Genomic DNA, 17,207 nt, shown 5'->3' on the forward strand with positions numbered 1-17,207 from the left:
TCTCTCCCTTCTTCTCTCCCTCCCTCTCTCCCTCCCTCCCTCCCTCCCTTCTTTGTCCTCTAAATTGTCTGACAGTTATATGCCGCCCTCTAACCTTTCAGCGGCCTACAACTTCCTTGTTTTTCCCCTTGTGTTGATTGGCCCGTACTTCGTTTGGTGTTCTAGACCTCAGGAATGTGATTGTGGTCATGTGTTAGAGGAAACAGGAAAATAAAAATAGGCTATATATTCTAACTAAAAAATGTTGTCACTGCAAATTGAGTGCCTGTGGCCTGTTGTGTTTCAATCATCAGTCGGATCAATCTTGATAGAAGGTTTCGTTGCTATGGCGATGAAGTGTAGTTCCCCGGATGCAGCATTTCCAGTCTGAACAACATGGCGACGGTAAAGTGATACTTCGGCGAACATTTATTCAGTTTGGGGGCAGCGCAGGCTAACAAAGTTAGCCCAGTTCTTTACAATTGGAAGAGGATCGTTTGAATCCATACGGTAGTGGAACTAAAGCGGATTACATAGAAAACTTCAGGTAACGAATACGCCAATTGTTTATTTCACACAACCACACTAGTCTCTGTAGCCAGAACACCCAAACAAGCTAGCTATAACGTTAGCCAAGTCAGCCATACATGCAAGAACTCCTCAATAAGTTTAGCTGGGTTTACCAGTCCAGTTCTGGAAATTGATGCTGTCTCTATGCGTTAGATTAGTGCATAAACATTCGCTAGCTACAAACAAATTGCTATGCTACATGAGCGGTCGAGCTGCATTATGAGTAAGCATTACAGTAGGTATCTGATAAATTGTATTTTATTTTTAATTTTTTGTTGCTTTGTTGTTAGCTAGCTTGCAAGCTAGCTGGCTGATTTAGCTTGCTAACTTAGCCATTCAGCCAGTCAGCCAGGATAACTAATTGTTTGAGATGAAAGAGTAATTCCTAGCTAGCAATCTAAGCGAGGTTGGCTAATTTAGCGTAGCTAATAAGACCCTAAGCTCACACTGGACAGCTTAGAGAACTGACCAATCCTCAATGAAGCGAGACAATACTTACTGACCTGTGCGTTAACAGTTTAGTGTGATAGACAGAAAATAAGGTTGCATATTACTGATTTCTAGCAACTAATGCTATAATATGACCTGTGACTGTGCAAGATGAATGTGTAACATTATAGCCAATTAAATTAGCTAGTTTGTTACTGTTCAGGCTTGTCAGTGACCATGGTTAATGTTAATATAGGTAGCTCTTTCAGAACACCAAATGTCCCAATGTCTGTCTCGCTCTCTCTCTGTCTTGCTCTGTCCTGCTCTCTCTGTCTCCATTTTCTCCCAAGGCTTTGCTCCCCCTTTCTTTCTGGTCTCCCTTCTATGTCTCTCTCTTCCCTCTCTTCTTCACCCCCCCCCCCCATCCGCCCCCCCCTTGTTCACCCCTCTCCCCCCCTGTTCACCCCTCTCCCCCCCCTGTTCACCCCTCTCCCTGTGTCTCGTCTCCCCATGCTGGACACAGCAGCTGATAGATGTCTGGCTGGGGTGTGACAGGGTGCAGTTCTGCAAGGTTGTGCGATCAGTGCTGGGCACTCCACACATTCCTGGCATGCCTCAGACCCACTGAGGGGTCTCTCTCTCTGTCTCACACACACTTACACACTTATCACACACACACACTCTCTCTCTGTCTCACACACACTCACACACTCTTTATCACACACTCTCTCTCTCTCTGTCTCACACACTTATCACACACACACACTCTCTGTCTCACACACACTCACTCTCTCTCTCTCACACACACACACACACACACACACACTCACACAGAGTCATCAGACCACAAGACACTGTGGTTTGGTTTCACGCAATCTGTGTGTGATTGCAGTGGGCTGACATTGTTTTTGAACAAGGCTGATATGTCATTTAGCAGGGGGGCCATGATAAGCCTGGCATAGCGCTTCCCTGGTCCTCTGTGTGTCCTGGCTAACAAAGCCCTGTCTGTTCAGCTAGTCCTGGCCCAGGACAGCCCTAGGACACGCAGCACTCACTGTCACAGGGAGACCAATTGTTTTCCATGTTTGCGGTGTAGTCGTTTCAATCAGAGAGCCTTAATCAAGCCAGGACCTGCAGTCCTCTTCCCAGAGAAATCAAGTCTTTGTGTGCACAGAGGAGAGGAGAAGAAAGAGAGATTGAGAAAGAGAAAGGGGTGTTAAGAGAGAGCGAGAAAGAGGGAGAGATTGTGTGTGTGTGTGTGTTAGCACTAGTGCATGTGTGCGTGCTGGCCACAGTTAACCTCTGCTTTATAGCGTGGATGGATTCCATTCCCGAAAACTCCCACCTCCAGTATGAGCCTGTGCCTACACTCTGCTTTCATAGTTCTGGGAGGGAAGGTGTTCCTCTGGGCAGGAAACTGTGGCGCTTTGAAGACAGGGAATAGTTTAAACGGGATAACACTATAAAGAGTCCTCTCCTAAGGTTGTTGTTGTGCAGGGAGAAGGAGTGGTCTTGTCGAACTGTGATTGGGCAACTGGTGAAAGTGCTGTTGTTTTGCTAACATCATGCAGCATAACCCTGGAATATTCTCAGTGAACAAGGCGTAGCTTTTGTTTCAAAGCCAGTGAATGGGGCATGCGTCAGTCACAGAATGTGCTGAGCTGAACCGATGGCCTGCTTCGTTTTTTTGGGCTGCCATTTTGCTACTCCTATCACCATCAGATACAGGCCACACGAGGCCCAACGGCCTCCTCCCTTTTCAACTGAAATTCAAATAAGTTTGAACAACTTCATTGCTCCCGTGTCAGAAATCAAAAGGCAGTGTTTACAAACATGAGGAGAAGCTAGTCTTATGACTCAAGCTGGACACTGTGACTGCTAATGACAAGCCTCGATATCCCAACATCGCATCACCCTCACTTAGGGAACCCTGTCACTGTGTGATGACAGAGCACGTCCTGTCACTGTGTGATGACAGAGCACGTCCTGTCACTGTGTGATGACAGAGCACGTCACACAACATGTGGGATTCATTCACGCACAGGTTAACCCCCCCCCCCCCCCCCCCCCCCCCGGAGGAGGCCCTGGCTTTGATGCAGAGCTTGTAACAGGATCGGAGGCCCCACAGCAGGGGCTGGAGGTGTGGAACGCTTCATCCAATGTTGTCCTCCGGTATCCTGTTCCCTGGTTCCGCCCGGGCCCTTTGATGTGCAGGAGCCGGCTGTGTGCAGGGGGCCCGGGGAACCAGGGGGCCGGGGGAACCGCGGGGCCGGTCAGGACTCTCTGTAGAGAGGGCGGCTCACACGCCCTGTTTCCCCCCGTGCCGACCGGGTGAGACAGGAGGGGAGCTGGGTGGAGGTGTGGAGGGGAGCTGGGTGGAGGGGAGCTGGTGTGGAGGTGTGGAGGGTAGCTGGGTGGAGGTGTGGAGGGGAGCTGGGTGGAGGTGTGGAGGGGAGCTGGGTGGAGGTGTGGAGGGGAGCTGGGTGGAGGTGTGGAGGGGAGCTGGGGTGGAGGTGTGGAGGGGAGCTGGGTGGAGGTGTGGAGGGGAGCTGGGTGGAGGTGTGGAGGGGAGCTGGGTGGATATGTGGAGGGGAGCTGGGTGGATATGTGGAGGAAGGGAGCTTGTAGGAAGGGAATGTCGTCCTGGTTCATGGAAGTTCTGAGCTCTTGTTTGGCCTCAGGGCTTTGATTGTGTAGCAGCCTGGTGTGACATCACGCCTGGACCACTCCACTGGCTGCTGGTCCACACCCTGTCCTCTCTCTATCCCCCCCTCTCTCTTTTTATCTTTCTCCCTCTCCCCTCTCTCTCTGTCCCTCTCCCTCCATTCCTCCCTCCCTCTCTCTCCCTTGCTGAATCCCTATCAGGGAGTTGAGTCACCAAGCGTCTGAGTTCCCCGTTCCCACCCTGCGGTGAAACCCAGGTGGAGTAGCTGAGCGAGCCGTAGCCCTGGGGCCAGGCCCTCTCCTGTTTGTTATCAAAGCACTCTGAGAGAGATTGGTCTAGGGTGCTGAACTCTCCCTCCCTCTCTCTCCCCCCCTATCTCCCTCCCTCCCTCTCTTTCTCCCTCTCTCCCTCACCCTCCCTCTTTCCCTCCTCTCTCTCTTCCCCCCCCCCTCTCTCTCCCCCCCTCTCTCTATCTCTCCCTCCCTCTCCCCCCTCTCTCCCTCCTCCCCTCCCTCTCTCTTTCCCTCTCTCTCTCCCCCCTTTCTCTATCTCTCTCTCCCTCCCTCTCCCCCCTCTCTCCCCCCTTCCCTCTCTCTCTCCCTCTCTCTCTCTCTCCCTCTCTCTCTCTCTCCCCCCCTGTCTCCCTCTCTCTCTTTCTCCCTCTCTCTCTCTCCCCCCTCTCTATCTCTCCCTCCCTCTCCCTCCCTCTCCCCCCCTCTCCCTCCCTCTCCCCCCCCTCTCTCCCCCCTTCCCTCTCTCTATCTCTCCCTCCCTCTCTATCTCTCTCCCCAGCTTTATCATTGACCTTTCAACATTCCACAGCCCGGGCCTTGAAGTCTCCCACCATTGGCCAGCTCCCCAAAGGCTTTGTTCAAACCCAGCCTTTGGATTGGCCGGTGCCGTGCATGTGTCTGAAATGTCAGTTCGGGTGCCCATGGTCACGCTGTATTTGCTCTCGCGGACTCATGGGAAAGTTATGGTTCTCTCCCCTGTATCTGGGTCTGTAGTGTGTTGGACTGTCAGCGTGGATAGAGGAATATAAACAGAGGTTGCAGGGTTCGATCGAGGGAACGATTGCCAATGTTTGAGTTTTGATTTTTGGCAATTTGGGAATGTGTTACCTACATTGACATCGTCATTTAGCAGATGCTCTACCTATACCTATATGTGTTAATAATGAGATGGAAGGCTTTTGCTCCTGCAAACAGAACGCTCCCGTCATCTCTCTCGCTCCCCCCCCCCCCCCCCCCATATTTCTCTCCCCCTTTTATTTATGCCACATTATTTGTTATTGTTTGCATGTCCTCGTGCTCGGACACGTCATGTCATACAGGCGCACATAACATTTCCTAAGGACTTCAAAGGCATGCTCTCCAGTCTCCCCAACCAAGCGTAAGAAACGATACTGGGGTTAACACTCCTGTTGTAACTTGTATGAAACAAGGTGCGTGTGTGTTGGTGATGTTATACATATGAGTCATTCACAAACAAACGCTGATAGTTGGCAAATGATTCGTTATTATTCCAGGCTTCGTTCACGCAGCTGTAGTAGTAGTTAGTACGAAGCCAGGAGGAGTATAGCTGAACGCATGCAGGGGCGGTCCGCGTGACTCCTATTTTACGTTTATTTCCCGGTGACGTAATGATACTTGGGCTGCATTGAAACCAAAGGAATGCGACACATCGTTATCTTTTTATAGTTTAGTTTCGTATTATTTATGCCCGCCGTGTGTAATTTTTAGTTTCATGTCCGGCGTTGTATGTCCATCAGCCACCGTTTCACTGTAGAGGAAAAACTTTGTTTCATGTCACTTTAGGGAGTCTCGCGCTCCTCTCCCAGCGCGAGCGAACCTGACGGGATCTTTTCCTCGGTTGTTGTGTCGCTCGTGGGTCTGAAATGATCTCAGATGGATTATTGTTTCATCGGTAGACATTGAGGTGAGTCTCTAGGTCGAAATTTTGTTGTTGTGGCGCTATTGGGAATCGTTGTATAGCAACGTGCAAGACGTTGGCGTTTCACCTTTGTTCGACCGAGAGAAAAGTTGAGAATAATCTTTTTTTGTTGCGCTTCTCAGCATTCCTATGTGATATGACTCCACTGCAGGTTTAGCTGTCATTCAAACTGGAGAGCTTCCCCGTTTGCTGCCGAAACAGTCATAATAGCCAATACTACACCAGCAACACTCGTTACAGCATCTTTACCCTTTCTCTCTATTTTTTCATGTAGCTAGCGAGCACATTTACCCCCCCCCCCCCCAGAGTAGGTTAGCCCCACTCCTAAGGCTGCTATATTGAAGTTATGACATCTGGTATCTATTCGTTGCTCCGCTCTGACGTGTAGCTACATAAACCTCCTCTTATCGGAGGCTTTGCAGGCAGCTGGGCAACGTTTCCAACAGCAACAGTCCACCGCGCCACAACCCTGTTTTCTCTTCTCCTCTTCTCTTTTCTCTCAAAGCACAAAGACCACACACAGTCCTAATGCTTGTAAGAAAATCACCCGCAATACATCTCCCCTTCTCCGGTATATGCCAGCTGTGTCGATCAGGTTTTAGCGGTCCACCTCTAGATCAGATTTGAGCAGTCCATCTCAAGATCAGGTTTTAGCGGTCTACCTCGTGTTTCCCTCCCCAACAAAAAAGTGTTTTTATCGGCAACGTCTCTGTCTCTTCTTCTGTGTCTCTAAGTTCGGTGGTTTCCCCTTCCTGTGACTTGACCTGGAGCCCCAGCCCCCCTCATCCCCCCAGCCCCCCTCATCTCCCCAGTCCCCCCTCATGCCTCCAGCCCCCCTCATCTCCCCAGTCCCCTCTCATGCCCCCAGCCCCCCTCATCTCCCCAGTCCCCTCTCATGCCCCCAGCCCCCCTCATCTCCCCAGTCCCCTCTCATGCCCCCAGCCCCCCTCATCTCCCCAGTCCCCTCTCATGCCTCCAGCCCCCCTCATCCCCCCAGCCCCCCTCATCCCCCCAGCCCCCCTCATCCCCCAGCCCCCCCTCATGCCCTGTCTGTCTCTGTCTCCACAGGTCCTGATGTTTCTTGGCCCCCACCATGTTTACTAAGAAGAAGAAGTCTCGTATCCAGATCTCGGCTCCCTCCAACTTCGAGCACCGCGTTCACACCGACTTCGACGAACAGGAGCAGAAGTTCGTGGGGTTGCCGCGGCAATGGCAGTCACTGATCGAGGACACGGCGAAGCGACCCAAGCCCTTCATCGACGTGAACATCATCACCACCGTGGAGCCCCGCAAGGTCAGGGGTCAGGGGTTAAATGTCACAGGGTCAGGAGGTAGTTTTGATTATGCAACAAGATCACGTTCCGGATTCCTGTAGAACTGAGCTTCCTGTAGAACTGAGCTTCCTGTAGAACTGAGCTTCCATTAGAACTGAGCTTCCTGTAGAACTGAGCTTCCTGTAGAACTGAGCTTCCTTTAGAACTGAGCTTCCTGTAGAACTGAGCTTCCTGTGGGCAGGCTCACAGGTGGGCGGGAAAGGAAGCTCTGTGTTTATTGACGAATGAGGAAGCTGACAAGCGTCACCATACCAACAGTGCAGCAGATTAGAATCTGGATGTACAGAATCCAAACAATCAACATGATTGTCTGTTGGTTCCTCTAAAGAATAAACACAAAACTAGAATTCGAGAAACTTTGTGAATACTCGTGGTATTGTCATTCTCTGTGTTTTGTGTACCTTGCGGGAGTGGCCAGCAACCATTCAGGAAGTTGTGGTTTGACCCTGACTCCCACTACCCCTGCCTCCCACGTTCACATGTTAATCATTTAGCAGACACTTTTATCCAAAGTGAGGTACAAATAGTTTGTGTAGAAGGTACAGCCTCAGATCAAGGATCATAAGTGCGTGGTTCTAACGCTCTGTGATCAGAGTCAAGACAACAATCAGTGTTTACTCATGACGGTGCAAGGTAACCACATCTCAGCTACGAGGCGCAGTGAACAGTAATGACACACTGCACAGGACAGTGCAGCAAAATCACCATTTCATGACTGCAGTCTCTTGTCAGTGATACAACAAGATCTCAAATACACTGTGCAGATAAAGGACACATTCACAGTTTATCACAAGGAGTAATGCCGGCTACTGCTGTCAATGCCCTAGCTATTATCATTTACATTTACATTTAGTCATTTAGCAGACGCTCTTAACCAGAGCGACTTACAGTAAGTACAGGGACATTCCCCCCGAAGCAAGTAGGGTGAAGTGCCTTGCCCAAGGACACAACGTCATTTTGCACGGCTGGGAATCGAACTGGCAACCTTCAGATTACTAGCCCGACTCCCTCACCACTCAGCCATCTGACTCCCTGTCCCTCTTAATGCTAGCTTTTTTTTTTATTCTGGGCAAACTTCTCACATAGACCCCTGTCTTAGGCCAAGCAGCAGAGTAGTTAGTTGAGGTAATGTGTTCATGTTTTAGGGATGTTGACTTGACTCCTCGCTGATCTGTGTTTTGGGCGTTCAGAACGTTGTTTGTGTGGTCTGACTGGTAATAATGCCATGCCTCACTCACCCACATGTCTTTGGTGTTGGTGGTTGTTGGTGCTAATGATCAGTGTGTGTCTGTGTGTGTTTCTCTAGACAGTGGTTTTAAACTGTGTGTGTGTTTCTCTATGTGGTGTTAAACTGTGTGTGTGATGAGTGTTTGTCCAGACCATTGTGTGAGTGTGACTCCAGACTGAGGCATTAACCTATGTGTGTGTGTGTGTGTGTGTGTGTGTCTCCAGACCATCGTGCGGGGCAGCAAGATGGGGGTGGATGGCTCCCTCACCTGGCTGCTGGATGAGTTTGACACCATGTCCGTGACACGCTCCAACTCCCTCCGCCGAGGAAGCCCCCCCACACAGCCTCGCAGAGACTCCGCCTCCTCCGGGGGGGGCCACGAGAACGGAGACCCCCCCCTCCGCCCCCAAATCCCGCACCCCGATCGCCACGGAGACAGGTAAGACGAGACAGGGTTCTCGGGGAAGGGATGGTTGGGCTGGGGTAGTCTGGTGTGTGTATGTGTCCTTCACATGTGTGCCCTCCTCCCCCAGGGATCGGCCCAGGCCTGACCACCAGGGGGCCGGAGACCCCCAGCGGCCCTCCCAGCGCGCCTCTCGCCCCCCCAGGGAGACGGAGGGCCGTCCACAGCAGCAGCCCCGCGGCCAGGAGCCCGGCAGGTCCCGGGGGGACCGCCCTGGGGCCCCCCCGCCCCCACCACATCGAGACCGAGAGCCCCGCGGCCCCAGGGAGCCTCAGGAGGAGGTGGTGCGCAGGGAGGGGCCCAGCGAACGCAGACCCAAGTCCAGCTACGCGGGCCGGGATGGGAGCCCCCAGTCCCCCCGGGATAAGAGGCCCCTGTCGGGCCCCAACATCCGCACCCCCAACCTCCCGGTGACGGATGGTGTGGTGAAGGCGGCCCAGCAGACAGGACGGCCCTTCAACACCTACCCTCGCACCGACAGTGAGGGGGGGCGGAGCCCCACCAGCCAGGTACACAGGACAGACGGACAGAGAGGCAAGCAGACAGAGAGGCAGGCAGGTAGACAGACTGGCAGACAGACAGACAGACAGGCAGGCAGGCAGATAGACTGGCAGAGAGGTAGGCAGACAGGTAGACTGGCAGAGAAGGAGACAGACAGACAAGACAGGTTGTCCTAGTTTACGAGAGGCTCAATCACGTACGTCCAGCCGTGTGACTGATGCATGTTCTCTCCTCTCCCCCTATACGTCCCCATCCCTCCCCCTTCCACAGGAGATAAAACCCCCCCGACCTCACGAAGCCCCGCCTCACAACGGCCCTGGCCCCGCCCGCGGCAAAGCCCCGCCCCCTCACCACCACCCCCACCACTCCTCTCACCCCACCCTGGGCCCTGAGCCCCCCCACGCCCCCAGGCCCCCCGGCCCGGCCCCGGCCCCCGGGCACCCCCCCCAGCAGGCCCTGTCCCCCCAGAGGGAGCCCCAGAGGGTGTCCCACGAGCAGTTCCGTGCAGCGCTGCAGATGGTGGTGGACGCCGGGGACCCCCGCTCCTACCTGGACCACTACATCAAGATCGGAGAGGGCTCCACCGGGATCGTCTGCATCGCCACCGTCAAGAGCACCGGCAAGCTGGTGGCCGTTAAGAAGATGGACCTGCGCAAGCAGCAACGCAGAGAGCTGCTCTTCAACGAGGTGCGTGACAGTGACGGCTTACAGGAACGTCGTAGGGCAGGGGTGGACAACCCTGTTGTGGGCTCGTGTTCGGCAGAACGTTTTCCTCTTCCAGTACATGATGTCATTGTACGTTTGTCATTAAGGACGTTCACTTGACAGCTTACGTGGAACATTAAAACACAACCGGGTGTGATGCAAACCAAACGCATTCAAAACAGAGTGTTACAGAGTGCTAACAGGACAACAGCTGATTGTCTTGGCCTACCTGCCTGTAACGGTGATTAACGATGGTTGTCTCTGTCTCCGTGGTAACGCTGGTCCCTTCCCGCAGGTGGTGATCATGCGGGACTATCACCATGACAACGTGGTGGAGATGTACAACAGCTACCTGGTGGGGGACGAGCTCTGGGTCGTCATGGAGTTCCTGGAGGGGGGGGCTCTGACCGACATCGTCACACACACCAGGTAAGAGAGCGTGTGTGTGTGTTTGTGTGTGTGTGTTTGCATGATTTGAAGTTTGAAATAGAGGACTTTGACACACTTTGTTGATGTTCGTCCCAGTACCACTAGATGGTGCTGTGGGCCTCTTTACACACGGTTTTGTAGCCTTCCGTTGTTGTTTGTCTTGATCAGCTGTGCTAATGACCGCTGTGTGTGTGTGTGTGTGTGTCTGCTCTCCTCCAGGATGAACGAGGAGCAGATCGCCACAGTGTGTGTGTCGGTGCTGAAGGCTCTGTCAGTGCTGCACACCCAGGGGGTCATCCACCGGGACATCAAGAGTGACTCCATCCTGCTCACACACGACGGCAGAGTAGGTTACTGTTCGGCTAGGCTGAGCTGGGCTGGGCTAGACTGAGCTAGGCTAGGCTGGGCTAGGCTGAGCTAGGCTGGGCTAGGCTGGGCTAGGCTAAGCTGGTTTAGGCTGAGCTGAGCCTCACACACACTCAGGCAAACCTGAGTGTGTGTGTGTGCATGCGGCTTCACTTCCTCATAGTGGTAGAGAGCCTGGACTGCACACCCAGTCCACTTCTCAGAAGACTGGGTGTGTGTTCCGCTCACTGGGAATCAAACTCTTATCAGTTTGCTTGTGTTTTCAGTTCTTTATTGGCTCTGGGTATTCTGTTAGGGTTGAGTGGCTGATCTGAAAACGCCTTGTTGTTGTGTTGTTGACAGCCCAGACATTTACATTTAGTCATTTAGCAGAAGCTCTTATCCAGAGCGACTTACAGTAAGTAAAGGGACATTCCCCCGAGGCAAGTAGGGGAAGTGCCTTGCCCAAGGACACAATGACAGTTGGCATGACCGGGAATCGAACTGGCAACCTTCAGATTACTAGCCCGATTCCCTCACCGCTCAGCCACCTGACTCCCTACATTTAGAGCTCTTCATCTCAGGGAGCTGGAGCTGAAACATCGTCGCTATGTCATTGCTGTCATACAGACGAACAGTTGTGACGTCATCATCATTACAGCATTGCTATTACACAGCTAAATGGTTATGATAGGAGCGTTATATCATTCTCTTCACATAGCTGACCCATTAAGATAGATTTAAACAGCTAACCGTATTATGACGAGTCAAGTTCTGGTTCCTGTGGGTGGATGAAGGCCTGTAACCCCCCCCCTCTCTCTCTCCCTCCTCTCCCTCATCTCATCTCCCCCCCCCCCCCCCCAGGTGAAGCTGTCAGACTTTGGCTTCTGTGCTCAGGTGTCAAAGGAGGTCCAGAGGAGGAAGTCCCTGGTGGGAACCCCCTACTGGATGGCCCCAGAACTCATCTCCCGCCTGCCCTACGGACCTGAGGTAGGACACACACACACACTCTCACATACACACACACACACACTCTCACACACACTCTCACATACACACACACTCAAACACACACACACACACACTCTCACATACACACACACACACACTCTCACATACACACACACACACACACTCTCACATACACACACACTCAAACACACACTCTCACACACACTCTCACATACACACACACGCTCAAACACACACACACACTCTCACATACACTTACTCATTTAGCTGACGCTTTTATCCAAAGCGACTTCCAAGAGAGAGCTTTACAAAAGAGCATAGGTCACTGATCATAACAACGAGATAGCCCCAAACATTGCGAGCAGCCAAAACATGAAGCAAACATTGTGAAAAACCAAATAAGTGCCAAAGGGAAGAACCATAAGAGCATGCAGTTAAACAAGTTACAATTGAACAACATGAAACTCAAAAAGTGCAAGAGTGTACCTGTAGAAAAACAATCAACAGTAAAATATTTCACAGCGAGTACAAGAATTTAAAACCGACTAACCAACAAGAGCAACAAGTCTCTCAATAAGAGTCATTGTGATCCTGGAGGAAACTAACATCAGGTCCAGCCAAGCATTCTTAAGTGCCGTTGTACATACACACACGCACACACACACACACTCTCACATACACACACACACACATACAGAGTGAAGAAGGTGTGTGACTAGTTCCTGGTTAGTCTGGCTCTATCCAGTCTATCCAGTCAGGCCAGCTTAACCAGGCTACTGCTAGTCATGTGACCTCTCCCATCTTAACCAGGCTACTGCTAGTCATGTGACCTCTCCCATCTTAACCAGGCTACTGCTAGTCATGTGACCTCTCCCATCTTAACCAGGCTACTGCTAGTCATGTGACCTCTCCCATCTTAACCAGGCTACTGCTAGTCATGTGACCTCTCCCATCTTAACCAGGCTACTGCTAGTCATGTGACCTCTCCCATCTTAACCAGGCTACTGCTAGTCATGTGACCTCTCCCATCTTAACCAGGCTACTGCTAGTCATGTGACCTCTCCCATCTTAACCAGGCTACTGCTAGTCATGTGACCTCTCCCATCTTAACCAGGCTACTGCTAGTCATGTGACCTCTCCCATCTTAACCAGGCTACTGCTAGTCATGTGACCTCTCCCATCTTAACCAGGCTACTGCTAGTCATGTGACCTATCCCATCTTAACCAGGCTGCTGCTAGTCATGTGACCTCTCCTCTCGTCCTGCAGGTGGATATCTGGTCCCTGGGGGTGATGGTGATAGAGATGGTGGATGGGGAGCCCCCCTACTTTAACGAGCCCCCCCTGAAAGCCATGAAGATGATCCGCGACAACCTGCCGCCTAAACTGAAGAACCTCCACAAGGTAGGAACACTCTATACCTAGAACCTCCACTAGGTAGGAACACTCTATACCTAGAACCTCCACTAGGTAGGAACACTCTATACCTAGAATGTCCTTCCTTATCTCTCTCCCCCCTCCCCCCTCAGGTGTCTCCTCTCCTCAAGGGCTTCCTGGACAGGATGTTGGTTCGAGACCCCGCCCAGCGGGCCACAGCCAGTGAGCTGCTGAAGCACCCCTTCCTCAGCAAGTCTGGGCCTCCCTCCTGCATCGTGCCCCTGATGAGGCAGAACCGGATGAGATGAGAGCCTCCGCAACCCCGGCCTCCGGGGGGCAGCGTAGCGGGGGCGCTGTGCTCCACGGCCCCCTCCATTTAGGACTAGCTCAGTGTAGCGTATAGAGGGGGGGAGGGGAAGACAGCTCGGTCGCTCTCAGCTTTTAATCTGGTCAATCCTGTTTTGTTTTTTCAAACGAGAGAACTTTCTGGAAAAAGAAAAGGAACTCGATATTTCGCCCCTCTTTGTGTGTGGGGTTCACTTCCGGACACGTTTGTGGAGGCGAGGGGTTTTCGGTGCCTCGGACTGATGCTGGGAAAGGGCTCGGAGCTCGCAAGCTCATTGGCTGTCTGATGGGCGGGGCCACACTGTAAGCATCCCTATTGGACAGGTTGAAAACCCCAGCTTCCTCACTTCAGGACATCACTACAAGTCCCAGACTCAACTAATAAAACTACAAACAAGATGGAACATGCTACTACTGAAGGAGGACTCTGCTTTTCTCTCTAAGATATGAATCGTATGGATCTTTTTATATGGAAACAAACTCTAGGTTACAAACGGTTACACAGAAACACTAAGCAAAGGTTAACACTGGAGTTGTGTTTTTTTTATAGATGATTTTTCTTTTCCTGTGTAAGTATGATGAACATAGATATATATATATATCAGTTTGACATGTTGTACCTTCTCTATTTTGCCATTTTTCTGATTTTGTTTTTCTGATTACAGTAACGATGATTTTGTAACACTGTCATGAGATAGAAGCTGCACTCCGATTGGTTCCCACACAGGAAATAGAGTAGTTAATTTGAAGAAACTTCTTTTCCCCTGTGTGGTTTTAAAGCATCATGTGAAGTGACCGTAAAGGCAGAGTTTTAGCTGTGTTGTATTTTTTCTCTTGTGATCAGCGATGCAGGTTTCGCCCCCTTCAACTTCCTCAATCCTGCGCTGCAGACTTGAACTGTTAATCGGTCCATAGCACACACACACACACATTAGGACCTCTCCAAATCTAAAGTAGCTTTCTCCCAGAAAAGCTGTTTCTGTTCAGAACAGCTGTGTGTGTGCATGTGTGGTTGTGTGTGTGTGTGTGTGTGTGTGGTGGAAGACAGTGAATGTAGCTGAGTCACAGGCTGGCTGTTTAAAGGGCTCACTTAGTGTGTCAGGAAGTGGAACCTCCCTGACACCCTGGGTGGTAAGTCTTGTCTAGTCCACTCTGCTGCTGCTGCATGGGTGTGCACAGTGTAGCAACCACCAGACCCATGGGCCTACAAACACACACACACACTCACAACCACACACACGCTCACACACACTCACAACCACACTCACACACACACACAACTTGCCAAACGTACTCATCTGCTTCCTAGAGCTGAACACAAAAGCGTAGTCATCACATTCCACACACACACACATTGTCATCCTACCGCGATGCAGCCTACACACACACACACACACACACACTTCCCTCTCCTCTGCTTTCCAGGGTTCCTCGCTGGTGACTCCAGAACAACAGGAGAACCACACACTCCCCAGAGCAGAGGGGGAACCCTAATAGGAGAAGATGTAGATGTGAGCAGCACATGGTCCACAGCTGCACGTAGTGACCAAAGATAGAGAGGCCTTATTGTGACCTGCACAGCAGGAGGTGGGATGGGAAGACCACACAGAGACTGCTTTTAGAGACACTCACTGTTGGGGTAAACCTGCACCAGATATTGCCCTTGGTTGCTTGTCCTGGGCTCACCCCACAACCTGATTTTTGTAACTCTACCGCAGTGTGAGGAAGTTATGGTCTCTGACTGGTTTGGAGTTTTGAGTGTGATGTCACGTTTTGACAAGGATGTTGTAACTGCCAGTGCTACTAGTTATTTGATCAGTTGATGTGTTGAATACTTACTCTTGATTGGTTGATGGGTCACCCAACCGTCATGTAGCAGGGAAGTAGGACTTCATACTGATCCTCAGTTCTTCAGGATGAACACTAGTGTGGGGGATGGGGACATGTCTGCCAGTGGGACACTGGATGAGCACCAGGGATAGTGAAGGGCCAGTTTACCAGAGCTAGGTTTTAAACGGAGCGTGGGATGAGTTCATGGGGAGGGTTATTCCAGGATTAGGCTTCAGTCTGGTTCGAGAAACCGTCCCGTTGGTGTCACTGTTGTGGTTTTGTAAAGAAACTGGATGATTTGCTACTAGCAGATTGTGTGTGTGTGTTTGTCCTACTCTATCCATGCTCATCCAGAATGATAATAGAAAAGGGGGGTGGGAAAGTTGACTCATAGAAAGACAATCAAACGAGGGCTGGGTTAAGGAATTCACTGTTTGAACACTATCAACACGGTCTGTAAATGTTCCCATCCATGATGTTTATTACTGACACTTCTGTCATTACACACCTTTTTCCATAGTGTATATTTAACATCACTTAACTAATACCTCCAGATGAAAGTTCAGCGCAAACTGTGTGATATAACGATTATTTTTATAATCAAATGCTGTATAAACATGAATGCCAAAACATTCTGGAATATCTCAAACCGAATAGACTAAACATTCCTATGGATGAATCACATTCTAGATTCCTTCCTTCCCAGTCGGTCGTTCCTCCTTGTCCGAACATTCTAGAATCCGCCTCTTCCCTTCTCAGCGGTCAGTTTCTCTGATGTGGTCATAGCTATCGATTATTGCCAACGAACAATTGTAGCTGTAGTCAACAACTGATTCAGCTCGCGTCTGTGTGGGTATGTGAAGACTGTTCGTGTGATTTTTCAGCCATGCAACTGTATATTTATAATAATTAGTTATTTGAAACGGATCGGTTCCAGCAACACCCTCACAGATGTGAACGCGACATTCCTGTTGTTTTTAAAGTGTATCGTTATGTCAGGGTCTTGTGCAGATTTAACACGGTTAGATCCCTTGTTCGTTACACATGTGAATCAAAATGCCTTAATGTTCTGACTGTTGAGCTGATCAATGTGATTCCCTTCGTGACAGTTAATGAGCTGTGTAGCTATTGATCGTTGATTGGTCTACAGACGTGCTTGTTTAATATGCCACAGAGGTAAATACGCTGGTGGTTTCACTTTCAACCAATTTAACATTTAACGTATCTGCAGGGTTTACAAGGGGATTATTGGCAAGAGTCAGGAAGGCTTGTAGTCTTCACGGTTCATATCAGTTCAAAGGTCACACTGGTTTAAGGTTCTGAGGCTGTTTCAAGCCCTCGTTCAGACCGTCGTTTGAAAAGTCAGAACGCTGACAGGCGGAATTCTCCCCCATCGTTCTAGAATTCGGGGGCATGGATTTCCGTGAAGTCATTCTGTCCAGGAGTAGAATGCTGCCATGGGATTGTGATCAAAGGTGAAATCTGTGGAGTAGTTATTAATCCACGGTTGTTGTTTATTTAATCCCGCCCTACACAGTCGAATGGGAGGACGTTCTAGAATGGTCCCCCGTGTACCGACACAGGCCACATAGGAGAGATGGCCAACTTCTCATCACGACACTGATGATGATGATGATGATGATGATGATGACTTGGATACATGTTTGTGTGATGTCCTCCATCTTGACTGTTGTTTTCCATTTCATTCATGCCTTTTTTCTGATTCAGTTTCAAAGTGCATCTGTTTTGTCAAGTTTGAGTCATCGAGTCCCAACAGCCCTGCATTTTCAGTAACTTTTTTTTCTCCAACTGTTATTGTAAAGATAAAATAAGACTTTCTTCTGCAGATTTTCCATGTTTTGCAAATACAGTTTTTTTTCTTCTAAAATCTAACTTTGTATTGCGTGAGTCATTAGGTGGATATTGTAACCGTTCAGCAACATGTGACTGACCCACAGACTAACTTCTACTCCAGGGCGTAAATATATATGATATATGACGATATATAAATGTATCGACCCCCCCCCCGACCTGTTGTTTTTACCTCTTTTGGGGGTCCAAGTTTTAATTAGGAGGGTCAACCC

At 50.5% G+C, this 17,207-nt stretch overlaps 1 protein-coding gene across 3 annotated transcripts; it reads left to right on the forward strand.

Moving 5' to 3' along the window:
- The first annotated feature begins 389 nt into the window (after window positions 1–389).
- On the forward strand, window positions 390–17,016 carry pak4 (p21 protein (Cdc42/Rac)-activated kinase 4). 3 transcript variants are annotated; one of them, XR_010877786.1, is made up of 11 exons: window positions 390–526; window positions 6,665–6,890; window positions 8,383–8,597; window positions 8,692–9,130; window positions 9,393–9,809; window positions 10,123–10,256; window positions 10,476–10,602; window positions 11,466–11,591; window positions 12,841–12,975; window positions 13,101–13,862; window positions 14,719–17,016. XR_010877786.1 is itself a non-coding variant. In XM_067246413.1 (10 exons), exons 2-10 carry the CDS (start codon window positions 6,690–6,692, stop codon window positions 13,254–13,256), a joined length of 1,950 nt encoding a protein of 649 aa, XP_067102514.1. In that variant the 5' UTR covers window positions 390–526; window positions 6,665–6,689; the 3' UTR covers window positions 13,257–17,016. The 3 variants fall into 3 exon arrangements, 2 of the variants coding, with proteins under 2 accessions (XP_067102514.1, XP_067102515.1); XM_067246413.1 differs by having other exon boundaries at window positions 13,101–17,016; XM_067246414.1 differs by lacking the exon at window positions 390–526 and adding an exon at window positions 5,369–5,581 and having other exon boundaries at window positions 13,101–17,016.
- Window positions 17,017–17,207: the final 191 nt, after the last annotated feature.

This window comes from Osmerus mordax, chromosome 11 (assembly GCF_038355195.1).
Source record: "Osmerus mordax isolate fOsmMor3 chromosome 11, fOsmMor3.pri, whole genome shotgun sequence".
NCBI classification, from domain to species: domain Eukaryota; kingdom Metazoa; phylum Chordata; class Actinopteri; order Osmeriformes; family Osmeridae; genus Osmerus; species Osmerus mordax.